Here is an 18,760-nt window from a genome sequence, read left to right on the forward strand (position 1 = left end):
TACCAAGGTTGTCACCCTAGTTCAGCTGTATGCTCTGGGGAAAGTCACTCCAAGTTCCAGTTTCCTCATATATAAAATGGAGATAAAACTACCACCAGTCCTTCCCGGAAAGTTGTGAGATGCAAATTAATTCATTTCAATCTGATGTACAGTGACAGTTGGTAAAAGAACAAACTTTTAGAAGTTAGGGTGTCCAAATGAGTGTGTACATCCCTGAGAGCTAAGAGTCTTATGCTTCCATACACTACCAAGACGGAAGACTCCTCTGTTGTTCTAGCCTCCTTTGTCTTAAGTAGAAATACTAGTATCACTAGTACATGTAATTTGGAAATGGAAATGATTAATGTGAAATGGATCACAAACTGGGTCAGGGTGGAACCTCAATGTAAAAAAGGACTAAAAGTCTTGAAAATAAATAATTTAAACTTAACCAATATTTACAGATAAAGGAAAATTAGTGATCATATTAAGTTTTTAAATTCCCAACACAAAGTAAAGCTTCTTACTTGAGGGCTGAAAGTCTTTCTTTTAATTCTTCTGAGGTGATTTCTTCTAGCAGGAAAAGCTTTGAAGTAAATGTATCAATATGTCCTAAAATAAAAGATCAAACTTAAAGAGAACAATTGCAGTATTTAAAAAACAAAAAAGCCAAGTTATCCAGTCTCTTTAAAGATGTTTTTACAAAACTGTAATAATTGTAAAGTAACTTTATATTCTAAAAGTAGGAGAAATAGACATTTTATTAAGTTTATTAACTGAAGATGTATTTTAAAATGACATTAGGGACGTTCCTGGTGGCACAGCAGTTAAGAATCCGCCTGCCAACGCAGGGGGATGTGGGTTCGATCCCTGGTCCAGGAAGATCTCACATGCGGCAGAGCAACTAAGCCCATGTGCCACAACTACTGAGCCTGTGCTCTAGAGCCTGAGCTACAACTACTGAGCCCACGAACCACAAATACTGAAGCCCGCGTGCCTAGAGGCTGTGCTCCACAACAAAGAGAGGCCACCACAACGAGAAGCCCGTGCACCACAACGGAAGAGTACCCCCCACTCACTGCAACTAGAGAAAGCCTGCGCACAGCAACGAAGACCCAAAGCAGCCAAAAATAAATAAATAAATTTATAGAAAAAATAAAATAAAATGAATTACAAGTCAGATTATAAAAGAAATATGTATTAATTCTAAAATATTTGCTTAACATAGAAAAGTTTACACATGTCCATAGCAAAAAAAATCATCTCTAAGCCCACAATTTAAGAATAACAACTGTTAAAATAGTGGTGTTTCTAATTTTTATTAAAGTTGCATTTTTATGGAAATTAAATTTTTAGAGAAATATGTACCTATTATGAAAGCAAGCAGATAAAGTCAAATTTATAGTTTGGGCATGCTCTACAAATTTCTAAGACAGTCTGGGTTAAGGTAAAATTTAGATTACAAAAATGTGGCTTACTCATTCACAACAGCCAAGACATGTATAACCTAAGTGTCCATCAATGGATGAATGGATAAAGATGTGATACACACACACACACACACACACACACACACACACACACACACGATGAAATATTATTCACCCATAAGAAGAAAGGAAATTCTGCTATTTGCAACAACATAATGGACCTTGGGACACTATGCTAAGTAAAATAAGTCAGAAAGAGAGAGAGAAATACTGCATGTATCACTTACACGAGGAATCTGGGAAAAAAAGTCAAACTCACAGGAACAAGTAGGAAAGTGGTTCACAGGGGTTGGGGGCTAAAAGGGTACAAACTTTCAGCTATAAGATGAATAAAGTCTTGAGGATCTAATGTATAACACGGTGACCACAGTTGATAGTACCGTACTATATAACTGAAATTTAGTAAGAGAGTAGAACTTAAATGTTTTCATCAAAAAACAAAAAATATAAATATGTGAGGTGATGGATGTGTTAATTTAACTAGATGGGAGGAATCCTTTTACAATGTATACATATATCAAATCATCATGATGTATACTTTAAATATCTTAAAATTTTATTAGTTAACTATATCTCAATAAACCTTAAAAAAATCTGGCTTATTTTTAAATTAAAGCACACCATAACATTTCCTATGGTTTAAAAAAAAAAATCAAAAGTCTGCTCAAAGACTTACTTTCTTACAAACGTGACCTAATTCTAGAATTCCAAAAAACAAAATAGAAAACTCTCAAGATTACACTTCCATTTTAAAAAGTAATGCGTATGTTCTACAACAAAACAGATTGAGACACAACACTGAAGTCCTGAAATGTTCCAAGGAAATGATATAAAAGACAGCTCTTAGTTAAATGTTATATAACCATGTCAAGACAAAAATCATGTTATTACAGCAGTTAAATACATCAATAGCGTAAGAGTATAATACTCAACAATGCTGAAAATAATAACATTTTGATTTTAATTTTTTTCAGCTTCCAATATTTGGTTATCAAAATACATGACCTGGAATCAATCATTGTGCAACAAAAAAATGCATATAATTTAATATCGCATTTTCTTATCTAGTCCCCTTTCATTTGCTTTGTGCTCATAAAAAGAATTAGAAACATTTTTACCAGATACCTTTCTTCTACAACAAATCTGTTTTTCCCACGCCTACTTATCATTTCCTGTGCCAAGTTTCAGTTTCACCTCTGCATTCCTAACACTCATTATACACTGACGTTTCTAATAAAAAGGACACATTTCAATGGTTTAATAACTGTAGAAAGGGAATATCATGTACAATAAAACATTTTTAGACATTTACTAAATGTGCCTTTGAGGAAAATCACTAACAGTTCTTACCTTTTTAAAGCAATCTCAATGAAAAGTATGTATTATATAGTATATGTCAAATACAGTTAGGTCAAAAAATATACAGAGAATACCATACTAAGTGCTATGGGGGCCCACCTCCTCAAGGAGTCTACAATTCTCTCAACATTGGAGCGTTTTAACCTGTGGGCCTTAAATGAGTATACATGTGTCTTTGAGATATTTATCTCCTCAGTCCTTGGGGCAGCTGAGCAAGGTGTGGGATGGCAAGAGCTTCCTGGACATTATCCCTCAGCCACAGCAATCTCTTTTGTATATCACAGTGTGCTATCCAAATATTTTTTATGTGTGTCAAGTTTGGGAAGGTTATATAATACAAATCAAGGCTTTATATACATGCACACATTCATACATATTTACGTGCACACACACATATACATAGGCAGTTCCTACTCTGCATGCAGTATGGGATGAGAAAAATAACCACACATAAGCCAGAACTATGGAAGCAATTTTAAAAATCAATGGGAAAAATTAAAACTGTTCCATTACCTTTAAGATTTTTTTGGTCAAAACATTATAAATTCCCCATCAGTTATAAACGTATAGAGAAATGAAAAAACAGTAAAAAGTAATCTTTATTTAGTATACTGTAAATTAAAAACATTGAGATTTAAAGTGTTATTTCATTATAAAAAACTCATTAAGAGCAGTCTGAATAGTGCTTGTCGCCTTCTCCTTGTACAACTTACGATAGGGAGCAAGCACCTTTTCTATGCTGTGGTGAATGGTCACACTCCTCGAATCAGCTTCCAACATGATAGCCTTTGTGCTTTTAATATCATGATATATCTCAAAGAGTTCTTTTAATGTAAAATATTATGCCAGTGTCACTTCTTCATCCTTTATGCCACAAGCACTTTCCTCATTTATGAGTTCACCTTCATTAAGTTCCTCTTTTGGCATATCTGGTCTCCTGAACTGCACCAGTGTCAACATTTCTACTGTCAGCTATTTCTTCTGTAACTCCATTTATGCTCAATTCAAATTCCACTTCCAGCAGTATCACCTTTTGTTTCTTTGCTGTGTTTTAATCTTTGTTGGCCAATTCCCTCTTCTGATTATCCACTTTTGTAAAACATCACATGAGTTTATCACTGGGAGACAAGGAGGGAACACAACTACACATTTTGCTTCCTGTGCATCAACTCAGTAACAGGTGCGCAGTGAACAATCAATGACAGACTTTGAAAGAAGTGACATGATTGGTCACTGGTCATGACGTGCATTTGTTACTTATGTAGTGATTTGTGGACTGAAGAGTCAGCAGTAACGTCTGTACTTTACGCAATTACTCACAGTTAAATACCTTCGTAACTGAAATTTGTGTGTATCAGAATTGTGCAAAGGAAGGACTGCCTGTATGTCAACTATACAAAATTGATATATATTAGAGAACTGGAAAGTAGATACAGAACTTGTGATAAGATGACTTTGGGAATTTTCCTTAAGGAATACATCTTAATGTTTTTATGCGGCAAGAGGATAAAAAGAATACTGCAATCTAAAGGAACAGGAGAACACGTTCATAGCAAAGCAGACAAACAAAAAACAAGTATGTTTATTCTACCTGAAAAAGAGACTATAGGACTCTAGTTCAAAATTGCTGAACTAGAGTCCTATAAACCAATATGCTCTTCAGTTAAATAAATGAGATGCTATGTCACTTGTGTCTCGTAAGATATGCTCTATCTGAATCTCTGAACCATGCATGTAAACTCTACCTTTACTGTCCTCTCCAAAAGATCTAATGCACTGGTCTCCAACTTTGATTTCTGAGAAGAGATTGTCTTAAGTTTCTTTGAAATTCTGAGATCATAGGGCTGGGCAGGGAAAACTGACAATGAAATGCTTAAGTTAAATGGAGGAGCGGCTAGCAACGGTTGAGTGAGGGAAACACAGGCCACAACTGAGAAAGGACTATGGTGCATGACTGCATGGGAAAGAGAATATGAGCACGTGGAGATCTTCTGGTTAGGATTTTAAGGTCCCAGTTTCTAAGACACAATGAATCATCTGCCTTAAGTCACACTGATTAACATTGTTACACACACAGTGCTTCATTTTTGTTATATCTGACCTCCCCGCCCCCCCCCCCAACCAATTTTCCCTAGCCCTTTTTAGGTTTACAGCAAAGTTATAAACACTTAAAAGACTGTGACTAAATTCTGATCCTGCCGCTGATGGAGTCTGTATCTATATGTAAGTTAATCATTCTGAGCTTTATTTTTCTCTTTTATTTAGAGCAGCAGTCAACACACATTAAAAACTATTAATAGAAATTGAAACATGAAAATTTTTGAAAAGAATAAAATAATATGCAATATAATATATAATTAACTATGCTTTGTTGTTTTGAAAAATCTTGGCTTAATTCTGTGCAATAACAACTATTTGAAGGATGGCTGTAAAGTTCAATTCATTTTGCTATATAGGTTTTAACAGCTGCCATTGCTAAAAAAAGATACCCACAATGATACATAGATCCAAATGGAACAAGTGCCTCACTGCTTGGCTTACTAAAGCATGACACTGATTGTTTTTAAGGAGAGGACCACCTGTCAATCCACATACTTAATATGAGTAATGTTAAATTTTTAATTTTTCATACAAAAAATGAGTTATAATATATTCTTCCTGCATCCCAATGGTTTGTCTTACATACATCTAGGGACAGTAAAAAGAATAAAGTATATAAATTCTATGGCTTGTTTTCTACCATTTCCCTTCTCCTTGACTTTTACTGTTCCTTCAATCAATTATCCAAGCCAACTTCACTTATTCTAAAAATACTTATTGAGCACCTCTGTGTGCCAGATACTGTTCTAGGTGCTTGGGATATATCAATAAACAAAAGAGACAAAGAGGAGGTTCCTTAAAAAACTACAAATAGAACTACCATACGACCCAGCAATCCCACTACTGGGCATATACCCTGAGAAAACCATAATTCAAAAAGAGTCATGTACCAAAATGTTCATTGCAGCTCTATTTACAATAGCCAGGACATGGAAGCAACCTAAGTGTCCATCACTGGATGAATGGATAAAGAAGATGTGGCACATATATACAGTGTAATATTACTCAGCCGTAAAAAGAAACGAAATTGAGCTACTTGTAATGAGGTGGATAGACCTAGAGTCTGTCATACAGAGTGAAGTAAGTCAGAAAGAGAAAGACAAATACCATATGCTAACACATATACCTGGAATTTAAGAAAAAAAAATGTCATGAAGAACCTAGGGGTAAGACAGGAATAAAGACACAAACCTACTAGAGAACGGACTTGAAGATATGGGGAGGGGGAAGGGTGAGCTGTGACAAAGCGAGAGAGACGCATGGACATATATACACTACCAAACGTAAGGTAGATACCTAGTGGGAAGCAGCTGCATAGCACAGGGAGATCAGCTCGGTGCTTTGTGACCACCTGGAGGGGTGGGATAGGGAGGGCGGGAGGGAGGGAGACGCAAGAGGGAAGAGATATGGGAACATATGTATATGTATAACTGATTCACTTTGTTATAAAGCAGAAACTAACACACCATTGTAAAGCAATTATACCCCAATAAAGATGTTAAAAAAAAAAAGAGACAAAGACAGGCAATAAATATCATGACTAATTAAATTACATAATTTGTTAGTGCCTACCAGAAAAAGGGATTGAGGATATATTTGGAGCCAACAAACCAGAGGAAGAAAGAAACCCAGAGATGTAAGCCTGGCACTTAGGGGTGCTTCTCTCTTAGGAGTACCTGTTAATGTGGAAAAAGCAACTGAGAAGCTAAGAAATGAACCAGAGCTTTCAATAGTCTCTCAGGATTAGACCAACAAAAACTGGAGTTCAGGGTCTGTGAATTAGATAAACACAAGCTCTGAGCTGGGATCCTGGCTTGGTGATTCTCTAAAAGGACTCATAGCCTCAGCATACAGTTCTAGTCATGTATAAGATTTGTTATAGCAAAAGGATACAAGCAAAAGGAGAAACACCAAAAGGAAAAGAAGTGTGGGTGAAGTTCAGAGGAAATGAGATGCAATTTTCAAAAGTTCTCTCTTGAGTTTCTATTTGGGATGATGATAAAGCTCTGGAAATGGACAGTGATGATGGTTGAACAACATTGTGAATGTATTTAATACCACTAAATCATACGCTAAAAAATGTACAGTAAATTGTACCATAAAATGGTTAAAATGGTACACTTTATATTACATATATTTTACCACATTTTAAAAAAAAAGAGGTCTTTCCCATTGGAGTCACACAATATTCACTTAATTCCTCCAGCAACATTTTCTTTTTATACCAGAGAAGCTTATTAGAGACTCAGTGCTCAAGGTTTTTATTGGGAGCTCATCATGTAGGCACCCTCTGACTAACACATACCAAAATTCCAGACTCTCAGAAGGAAAGCAGATGTTCAGAATAAGCCATATTGTTTATACAAACAGTGTAGGCACAATGAACTCTCCTTATCAGCTAAAGGAAGTTTTACGTCAGTGTAGAAAACTGTTTACTAGCTAAGTTCCCAGATACCAGCCAGGGGCCAGACTTGCAAGTAAGCTTTTCCAAAGACTGGCAATGTCAGACCATGAATGGCAACATCCTAGCAATAAGGGGCAAACAGACTGGCCTATCTAGGGTCCAAAGTCAAGCTTCAAATCACCTAAATCCCTGTAACTGGATTACAGTGAATCCGGATTGCTAGTGTGGTCAAAAGTAATCCTATCTAGAGGAAGATAACATTTTAGCTCTTATATTTGCTCTAGAATTTTTCATATACAATATCTGGCCCTTGATAAAGAATATTCTGGCATACAATGAAAAAACATGGAATAAAAAAGAAGACAGGAAAACAACATGCCACGGAATGAAGTGTCCCGGTAAAAAGATATGTTGAAGCTCTAACCCCCACTACCTCAGAACGTAACTTCCTTTGTAAGTAGAATGGTTGTAGATGTAATTAGTTATGATGGGTGGACCCTTAATTCAATATGAATGGTGTACTTATAGGAAGAGGATAGAGACACACAGGAAGAAGATCTCATATGATGACAGAGGCAGAGATGAAAGCGATGCATCTACAAGCCAAGGATGCCAAGGATTGCTGGCAAACACCAGAAGGAAAAAGAGGCAACAAAGGATTCTCTCTTACAGGTTTCAGGAGCATGGCCTTGTGACACCTTCATTTTAAACTTCCAGCCTCCAGAACTGTGAAACAAGAAGTTTCTATTATTTTAAGCCACCCAGTTTTTGGTACTTTGTTATGGCAGCGCTAGGAAACTAACACCAAAAAAAAAAAAATAGAAAAGACTCACAAAGAATCTAGATAACAGAGGTATTAGAGAAAGACTTTAAAGTAATTTTGCCTAATATGCTTAAGACACGATTGAGAATTTCTATAGAAAACTATAATGTATAAAAAAGAATCAAATGAAAAATCTAGAACCAAAAAATACAATAAATGAAACTGAGAACTCAGGTGATGGGTGAAATAGTATATTAGGGATAGCTGAAGAGAAAATTAGTAAAGTAGAAGAAAATATTGAGAATCATGCATAAAGAGTCAAAAGGAAGGTATATACGGAAGAGCATGTAAGGGACATTAAGGATACAGTAAGATGTAACATAATACAACTGAAATCCCAGAAGAGAGAGAGAGCGAATGGGGAAGAAGTGATGTTTGGTGAGGTAATGATAAGAATTTTCCCAAACTGATAAAGGTCATCAAATCACATATTAAGCAGCAATGTTATAAAATGAACATGTAAAAAGGAATATTTACAAAGAAAACCTAACACAGGCACAACGTACAAAAATTGTTGAAAGGGAGAGAGATAAAATTTAAAGTCTACCAAAGAAAAGAGACATATTACTTGCAAAAGAGCATAAATCAGATGAACAGCTGACTTTTCAACACAAACAAAAGAAGCCAGGAAACATGGGGTGGGGGAGGGATGGATTAGGAGTTTGGGGTTCGTAGATGCAAACTATTATACACAGAATGGATAGACAACAAGGTCCTACTGTATAACACACGGAACTATATTTAATACCCTATGATTAAACCATAATGGAAAAGAATATAAAAAAGAATGTATATGTATATATGTATAACTGAATCATTTTGCTGTACAGCAGAAATTAACACACACTGTAAATCAACTATACTTCAATTAAAAAAAAGAGCAAACATTGAATTGATAATTAGAAACTTTCAAAAAGAAAACTCTAGGCTTCACAGGTCAATTTTACCAAACATTTAAGTAAGAAATAATACCAATTTTATAGAAATTCTACCAGATAACAGAAAAAGAGGAAATAAATCTCAACTCATTTTATGGCATAAACTTAATCTTAATACTAATACCTCACAAGGAAAATTACAGGCCAATCTCACTCATAAACACAAATGGCAAAATAAATATTAACAAGCTAAATCTACCAATAAATAAAAAGAGTAATATATCATGAGCAAGATGGACTTACGGCAGGAATACAAGATTGGATTAACATTTTAAAATTGATTAACATGATTCATAACCTTAGTAGGATAAAAGACAAAAGTTATATCATCATATAATCTCAATAAATGCAGAGAAAATATCTGATAAATTTTTTTTACCCATTCATGATTAAAATTCTTAAACTAGGCATAGAAAGGAACCGTTTTCTTCTAATAAATGCTATCTCCAAAAACCCATACAAAATACTAAACAAAATGTCTAATCTTCCCCTTTAAGATTAGACACAGGCAAGGATGCCCATTATTCACCTTCTATTTGAATTCTAGGCAAAGAAAGCAAGGAAAAAGAAAAGTATAATGATTGTAAAGAAGAAATAAAATGGTCATTATTTGCAGAGAACATAATTATTTAATTAGAAAATATAAATTACTAGAAAGAATGAGCTTAGCAAAGTTACTAAGATACAATATCAATATACAAAATCAATATGCAAATAAATCCTATATTATTAGTAACAAGCCGTAAGAAAATAAAATTTCAGAAATACCATTTATAACATAAAAGAATCAATTATCAACAAATACATTTAATAAAAGATGTGCAAGATCTCTACAAAGAAAATCATAAAGATATTAATAGAAATTAAAGATATAAATAAATAGAAGAATATCTAAAGTTCACAGATTGAAGGATTTGTTATTGTAAAGCTGTCAATTTGTTCCACATTGAGGCAATGCACTTCCTAACAAAAATCCCAATCTTCCTGTTGCTGTTGGGAGAAATTAACAAGTTGACTCCAAAATCTGTAAATGCAAAAGGGCCAAGAATAGCCAAAAAATTCTTTTAGAAAAACAAGTTGACATGGAACTCTACTCAATACTCTGTATGGAAAAATAATCTAAAAAAAAGCAGATACACGTATATGTATAACTGATTCACTTTGCTGTACAGCAGAAACTAACAACATTGTAAATCAACTATACTCCAGTAAAAATTAATTTAAAAAAAAGTTGACAAGATTTACTTTACCAAACAGTAAAAGATTTTATAAAGCTAGAGTAATTAAGACAGGTCTAGCTAGAGTAATTACTCTAACTAGAGTAATTAAGACATGTACTGCCTCAAGGATAGAGAAATAGGGAGTCCGGATTAGATTCACATATATGATTTACAACACAAGTTACACTGGAGAGCAGCAGAGAAAGGGTGGTCTTTACAATAAACGGTGCTGAAAACTGAAAAAAAGAAATCTTGATATTCCATGCAAAAATAAACACCACATAAACTGTGTATCTAGAAATTTAAAAATACTTTTAAAAAGCCTTCTAGAAGATATTATATTCATGATGCTGCTGTAAGGAAGATTTGTTAAACCGGGCAAAGAAAGCACTAAACATAAAGGAAATGGCTAAATATTGGTCTATATTAAGTTCAAAAGACACTTTTAAGAGACTGAAAAGGCAAGTCACAGAGTACGAGAAAAATATTTGTAACATTTAAAACCAACAAAGAACTACCAAACAAACAAAAACTTGACAACACAAAAAGAGGTTTGAATAGGCAATTCACAAAACTGATCATCCAAATGATTATTAACATGAAAGTGTCCAACTTCATAAATAACCAAGGAAAGGCAAATTAAAACAATAATGAGATATTAATAATACCTACCCACCAGCATGGCTAAAATTAAACTTATAAGGCCAAGTGTGGGCAAGGATGAGGAGAAAATGTAACCCTCACAGTGCTAATATAAGTGTAAATTGGTACAATCACTTTGGAAAACTTTTTGGAATTATCTACTGAAGATAAATGTAAGCTTAAACTATGACCCAATAATTCTATGACCAAACAGTTCCATTCCTAGGTATGGGCCCAACAGCAATATGTACCCATTGCACTAACAGACATTTACAATATGTTCATAGTTGCATTAACATAGAAACAACCTAAACAGGCTCCCAAAGTTAAATGGATAAATAAATGGTGGTATATTCTTACAAAGGAATATGTCAAAAACAATAAAACTACTGTTATACGCACATAAATTTCAAAAACTGTGTTAAGTAAAAGAAGGTATAAACAAAAGAACTTTATAATTCCATTTGTATAGAGCTGGCAAAAACCAAATGATTACATTAGAAGGCAGGACAGTGGTTACCCCTGGAGAAGAGAAGACAGCTATGTTGGGAAGTGGCACAAGGTGGGGTCTTCCCGGGCACTGGCAGTTTTCAAGTTCTTGGTCTGGATGCAAATTATAGAAGTGCTGGCTTTGTTATAATTCCTTGAGCTGTACATTTACTTTTTTCACTTTTCTGAATGTATATTATACTTAAAAAGTTGCATATGGAAAAGAAAACATTATCAAATCAAAGATGTATTTTACAACTGACAATATTTTATAACAGGAGTACTATGTAGACATTTTTAAAATTATGTGTAAATATAGAGAAGTTACCAGTTGTTTTGTTTTAGTCCACTTTTAATCTTTGGTTAAGAAATCCTTTTTTACTCTTGTATCATAAAGATGATTGTCCATATTTTCATCTAAATTTTAGATTAATAGCTAGTTCTTTCTCAGTACAGAAATACACGAAGTATCACTTCATTATCTTGTGGTATCTATTTTCATCAAGGAGAAGTGTACTTTTAGGGCATTATATTATGTAATCATTGGAAGAAAAAGGATTTGTGCATATAGTCCCTGAGGTAGATCGAACAAAACATTATTATCATTTTTTTTTTTTGGCTGTGCCGCATGGCGTGTGGGATCTTAGTTCCCTGACCAGGGATTGAACCCAGGGCCACAGCAGTGAAAGTGCTCAGTCCTAACCACTGGACCACCACGGAATTCCCTGAACAAATTATTATTATGTCCATTACATACAGACAAAAAAGCCCCGCGAGCCACAGCTACTGAGCCCAGGCGCTACAACTACTGAAGCCCGCATGCCTAGAGCCTGTGCTCCGCAACAAGAGAAGCCACCGCAATGAGAAGCCCGCGCGCCGCAATGAAGGGCAGCCCCCGCTCGCCGCAACCAGAGAAAGCCCATGCGCAGCAACGAAGACCCAACACAGCCAAAAATAAATAAATAAATAAATTTATAAAATAAATAAATAAAAACCCTCAAAACTCATAGATGCTTTTAAAATAGCACTTCAAAACATTCACCCCCGCATAAAAAACAAAAAACCCAAACAAAGCAAACACAACCATATAACAATGCAACATGTTTCTCACCAAACAGTGAGACACAGACATCACTGTTTCCGTTGTCAAAGATACCAAATACACCACTCCATTACATTAAAATAAATGCTTATCAGTGGATAGGATTTACCGAAGAGAAATAGCACATAAGGCAATGACTACTTATGACTTTAAAGAATACAGCAGTCCCCCCTTATCCACAGGTGATACGTTCCAAGACCCCCCCTAGTAGAAACTTGACATATACTGCCTGAAACTATAGTACCGAACTTGACATATACTGTTTTTTCCTGCACATACATACCTACAATAAAGTTTAATGTATAAATTAGGCACAGTAAGAGATAAACAATAACTAATAATAAAACAGAACAATTTTAACCATACTACAACAAAAGTTTTCTGAATGTGGTGTCTCTCTCCCTCACTCTCTCTCAAAATATCTTAACACAGTTAGCATCTTTTCCATTTTAACTAAGTACTTATCTGCACCGTGGCCATAACTTTTGCAGTTTGAGGTTTGTTTTGCAGTTTGACAGCAAAACAAGCACAAATTTCTTTTTCCTTCACAATTTCATGGATAGAAGATTCGTTCTGACCACAGATCTTAGCAACCTCAGCATACAACTTTTTTTCTTTCCTTATTAAGTTGAGAACTTTCACCTTTTCACTTAAAGGAAGCAGTTTGCAGTTTCTCTTCAGCATATCTAAATTGCAGCACTTTGGGACTGTTATTAAGTAAAAAGGGTTACTTGAACATAAGCACTGATAACTGAGATGCCACTAAGTGACTAATGGGTGGGATAAGCTGGACAAAGGGATGATTCACATCCCAGGCACTACACAGAATGGTGTGAGATTTAAAACATATAAATTGCTTATTTCTGGAATCTTCCATTTAATATTTCAGACCATGGTTGACTGGTTGAAGGTAACTGAAACCACAGAGAGTGAAACTGCAATTAAGGCGAGACTACTATGGTTTCGATGAAGTAAGCCATGTAGATATAGATGATGGTAGTTTTATCTGTTAAACTGTACATTAAAAAAAAAACCTTAAATGTTTTAGTCAGGAATGTCTTTTCTGTCAGTACTTTAAAGAGGATTTCAATGATAAGTTTTTGTTTGGGGCTTTCCTAAAATGGATGTGGTTGGCGATTGCTTTCAAGTAGTTTACACGAGGACTGTTGGTATGTGTCATGGCAACAGGTCTTTTGGAGGAACATTGAAATTGTGGTTATTGTCTGAAAACTACTACAATAAACTTCTGGCAGCGTGTATGAAGGGGGACGAAGAGGCTAGGGCCACCAAGTAGTACATTAGCCACTTCCTTTTTGGGTTATATAAAGAGAGTGAATCAATGATCTTATTAACACTCTCACAAAATATGACGACAAAATACTGATTAACCAAAATATGGAAAAGGTTTTCAAGTGAGTAAACTTTTTTTGATTAAGCAAGAAAAGCACACTTATAACACTTATGACATACCAGGAATTATGCTAAGCACTATAAGAACATAAAGTTTCATCAGGCTCTGACCTTAAACTACTTATTGTCTACGGGGAAGATAGGATAGGCTTAAAAAACAATTAGGGCTTCCCTAATTGGCGCGGTGGTTGAGAGTCTGCCTGCCGATGCAGGGGACGGGGGTTCGTGCCCCAGTCTGGGGGGATCCCACGTGCCACAGATCGGCTGGGCCCGTGAGCTGTGACCGCTGGGCCTGCACGTCCAGAGCCTGTGCTCCGCGGCGGGGGAGGCTGCAGCGGTGGGAGGCCCGTGTACCGCAAAAAAAGAAAAAAAAAACCCAACAATTAAGTAGAAAGCAACAAATCATAAAAGTGGTAAAAAAAAAAAAAAAAAGAGTGCATTGAGAGCTCAAAGGAAGGAAATTACGTCATGGAGGGGCAGCTTGAGATAGCTGGCATGAGATGTATGGGATGAATAGAGAAGCATAGGATTAGGCATTCAAAGGAAACAGAACAGTATCAACAATGATTAGCAAGTAATCCTTCATGTGAAGTATGTTAACTGTACATGAACACAGCCAACACAAATTAAGAACCTGCCTAACTACCCCCCCAACAAAAAACAAAACCAGAAACAAAGTGAAAAACTATTTCATCAAGGTAATATTTGAGGTTTAAAAAACAATGTCATTATAATTTTAAGAAAATTTCAAAATATATATTTTAGGGCTTCCCTGGCGGCGCAGTGGCTGGGAGTCCGCCTGCCGATGCAGGGGACGCGGGTTCATGACCCAGTCCGGGAAGATCCCGCATGCCGCGGAGGCACTGGGCCTGTGCGTCCGGAGCCTGTGCTCCGCAGCGGGAGAGGCCACAACAGCGAGAGGCCCGCGTACCGCAAAAAAAAAAAAAAAAAAAAGAAATATATATATATATATATTTATTTATTTATTTATTTTAAAGCCAATTAAATAGTACTTTTAAAAAACGCTTGTTACAAAACATGTCTACATTTTTAGTTACACTCCTAAATAAAATAAGTATTTTAAAAATACAATGATTACATTGGCATTCATGTACAATAAGGGAGTAAGAGAGAAAACATTTGATAATCACTACTCCCACCCTGCCATTTAACTCTTGAGTAGGAATGGTGTTTTAATAGAAAGAAATATTAATATATCAGAAAACTGAAAATTAAAAGTACAGAATGGAAGTATCTACGAATGAATTGAACTGTATATATTTACAAGGGAATTAAAAAGGAGAGCAAAGCCTCTTGCATAACTTACCAACATAAAATGAGCAGTTGGAATGCAATAGACTTTCAGTCCATAAGCGACAAAGTTCACTTTCAGTCAGAGCTTCAACTCCGTAACAAGCTTGATACTCCACTTTTGGTAGTACGTAAACTGGAAATTGCTGCAATCCAAGGTTATACTCTTATAAAGCTCCATTAATTTACTATTAACAGTAAATACATTTGCCTATATAATTTTGCCACTTTCAAAACACTTTCAGGTAATCTTATTTCATCCTTTCAAATACAGTAGGATTCAGACAGAAAGATGGATAGAACCCTTAGTAGATGTGGGCAAATGGTGGATAAATAAGAGATCGTGAACCAGAGGCTGCCCCCCCCCCCCGCCACAACCAAAATCAACATACCTCTCCACACATGCACATATTTTATTTCTGTCACAGAACATGACTGACAGAATCCTTGGAACAAAGCCTCGGATACATAATGGCCCAAGGTTCAAAGCTAGAAGCTGGAAAGCCATGACTGTAATACATACTAATAATTCTCAAGAGGGTAAAAAAAAGTAGGAATTTTTTTGCCCCTTTAAAGCATTAGTCACATTGTCTCAGGCTTAAATACTGTGTTTTCATTCTATGAATGTATGAGCACTAACACCTACATTAATATCTGTGAATGTTGCTATCTTCATTAATACAAAAGGGTTTATTCCAGACGCTAAGTACCTGGCAAATTAGCCATTTAGCGTTTATTGGTCAGGACACTAAATAGATTAAGCAAAATGACTATACCCTCTACTAGCCTTAAGGAGGATATGTAAGGAAATACATGCTTGTAAAATAACATAGTGCTAGTCATGTTCACTGTGCTTATATTATCTCATTTCAGTCAAAGAAAATTCTAATCTTAATAGCAGTCTCTTCACTTCCAGCTGCAGAAGGAGAAACACATGATTTAAGGAACTTAAAGTAATATAAATGGTTAGTACTTTTGAAATTATACTAAGCTGTGTTTCACTTTTACACCTGAAAATATTTCATAAATGTTTCAGAATTACTGATTTTCATAAAGTAGCAAATTTAGTGGGCTTATTAGCACAATGGTGGTAAGAACAATTGAAATCCACTAAAATTTCTGTTAACAATTAACTTTGGTTCATTATTACCTTTGAATGCAGTAAAACTCTACAGCAGTGCTTCTTAAATTTCAGTGTGTGTGAATAACCATTTTTAAATAAATGCAGAATCTGAGGTGAAAAACAAGGCTTTACATGTTTAATAAGTTGTTGTTCCAGGGGCCAAACTTTGAGTAGTAAGGTCCCTACAGTGTCTTCTTAATTTAAAAAAAAAAAAAAAAATTATGAATAGGGTAATTTCATTGCTAAAAGCACTTAATTGTATAATAATTTTTCAGCAACTGGTAATCTGCATTTATGGCTGCTTATAGTTGCCAATAGAAGCCAGAGATAAAGAAATGAAGGCCCAGAGGGCTAAGATATTTGCTAAAGGAGAGAGAACCAGTTTACAGCAGAGTCAGAAAAAGACTAATTGATAAAGAAGATCCCCTTTTGGATCATGAACAGGTAATAGAACTAATTCAAGATTTCTTTTGAAATTAAAAAATATTACTCTTTCTGAAGAAAGTACTCTGGGGGATTTTCTTTGATAATACTGTCATATCTATAAAACTAAATCCTGAACCTGGTATTAATTTCCATATGTATTCTACTGCCATCTCCAGGAAACCAAGGGAAAGAAAAGTCTGAATATTTGATCTCAGTATTCCAAAATTAAAGTGAAACTTTAAGTACAAAGTTTTCAAATTATAAAAATTAAATTTACAATTTCCTTTATCCCTTATTGGTCACTCCTATTCTAAATGAAAGCTTCTTTTGGTTCTCTGTCTTCCAATTTCTTACATAAACCTTCCAAACGTTTACATACATTCCTAAATATTTCAAAGCTAGTATCCTGTCAGTAATCCCAATAGGTACATTCTGTTCTTTCCTAATATTCAAGCACCTTCAGGATCCTTTTTTTCTGGCCCAAGAATGCCAATATAAACTTTAATATAACTGGATCTAAATTTTTGAGTCACTTTAGAATATAACTCTTAAGAAATTTGGTTAACAGAGACAGACGATAACATAATATTAAATCATTCAAAGGTACGTGGTCTGGATGTCATAATTATATGTAGAACTCAGTAAGTTCCAGCTTCATCTTGTGTTCCAAATTAGCCCTCTTTATTTCATGCCATCATTTGAGACTGGCTGCTGCCTTAAGTTCTCCTCTGTCATGTAGCTCTTATTAAGCAGAATTTTGATGAGAAGGGATAAATGATATTGGAAAGTAAAATCTCAGCTACAATAACACAGAATTGAAGAACCAAAGGAAAAAATAAGAGATGAGGTTCTTGCAGAGCAGAGGTTGAAGAGACTTCCAAGTATTTTAAAGCTTTACCTAAACAAGTTGGTTTTTAAGAAGGAAATGTTAATGAAGATGCATTCTTACCTAACTAGAGTTTAAACACTACCTTCAAAATTTCTCAGCTAGTGCCTCAACTTCCCTTCTTTAACAACACCCTCCTCTCGCCTCAGTTTTTCTCATTTATTCAATACCTATTTATTGACTATCTACGAAATAAAACATTTGAAAGAAACAGAGATGAAGAGGAGATGATTCTAAAGGGAATAAATTCTACAAAGGAATTTAAACCACGTGTACTAAACTATTACATATAATGATAGGTATAATATGATAAGCATTCACTGAAAATTTTAAAATTTTACTCCAGGTTTGACATGTCAGAAATAGAAGGCTCCTATTTAGCTAATCTTTGGGGCTTGACTTTTTTGATATATTTTGATGAAGAGTGAATTCTCTCCTGTAAGGTTTTATCTTAATATTTACAAATTTCACTTTAGTCAAGTGAATGACAATGTCCTTAACAGGTTGTCTCTTTCAACAATTAAACCAGTGTCCAAAAATATCCCTAGGCTATTCTTACTTAAGACATCCTGGCCATCAATAATTTCTAAGTGCTGTAAGCTGGCAGATCAATACAGAGTGGTATGGGCTCACAGAGTAGAAAATGAAAGAAATGAGGTTAGTCCCCAAATAAATCAGATAGCAAATATGAATTAATGAAATAAAACCTTGAAAATACAGTCCATAGCACTGACACTATATGTATTCAAGATATGCATGCTATGGCCATTAAATACAGATGAGACAGGAAAAAATCAGCAAATAAAGTAAAATCTTTTAATACAGGGAATATTTGTATGTATCTAGGAGGAGACTAAAATCAGACCTATAGCATTTCATCATTCCTGACATTCTCTTATAAAAAACACTCCCCCATATATTTAATTCAAAACCAGTTGGTTTCTATAATTTCAAGTTTGAACCAGTGATGAAATACCAAATTACGAGAATTAGAAATTTAAAATTTTATTCACAGTCTTCCTTCTAAGAACAAAAGTATCATCAAGCAAAAGATCCAC

The 18,760-nt window shown here is 34.9% G+C and overlaps 1 protein-coding gene across 8 annotated transcripts in view; it reads right to left on the minus strand.

Moving 5' to 3' along the window:
• The window catches only part of ICE2 (interactor of little elongation complex ELL subunit 2), a 68,539-nt gene that overhangs the window by 11,215 nt on the left and 38,564 nt on the right, over positions 1-18,760 (minus strand). For 7 of the 8 annotated variants that reach the window (XR_003436375.1, XM_027123189.1, XM_027123188.1 and 4 more), the window contains 2 exons: positions 15,284-15,413; positions 507-591 (listed from right to left, as the gene is read on the minus strand). Coding sequence is in view for 7 of the 8 variants with exons in the window: in XM_027123189.1 (XP_026978990.1) it covers positions 507-591; positions 15,284-15,413 (215 nt within the window). In the remaining variant the exon portion in view is untranslated. Of the gene's footprint in view, positions 1-506; positions 592-8,002; positions 8,059-15,283; positions 15,414-18,760 lie in introns of those variants that run through there. The other variant, XM_027123194.1, reaches the window with a different exon arrangement.

Source organism: Aethalodelphis obliquidens, unplaced genomic scaffold (genome assembly GCF_003676395.1).
Source record: "Aethalodelphis obliquidens isolate GAN/ISIS:26980383/991018 unplaced genomic scaffold, ASM367639v1 scaffold26, whole genome shotgun sequence".
Classification (NCBI taxonomy): domain Eukaryota; kingdom Metazoa; phylum Chordata; class Mammalia; order Artiodactyla; family Delphinidae; genus Aethalodelphis; species Aethalodelphis obliquidens.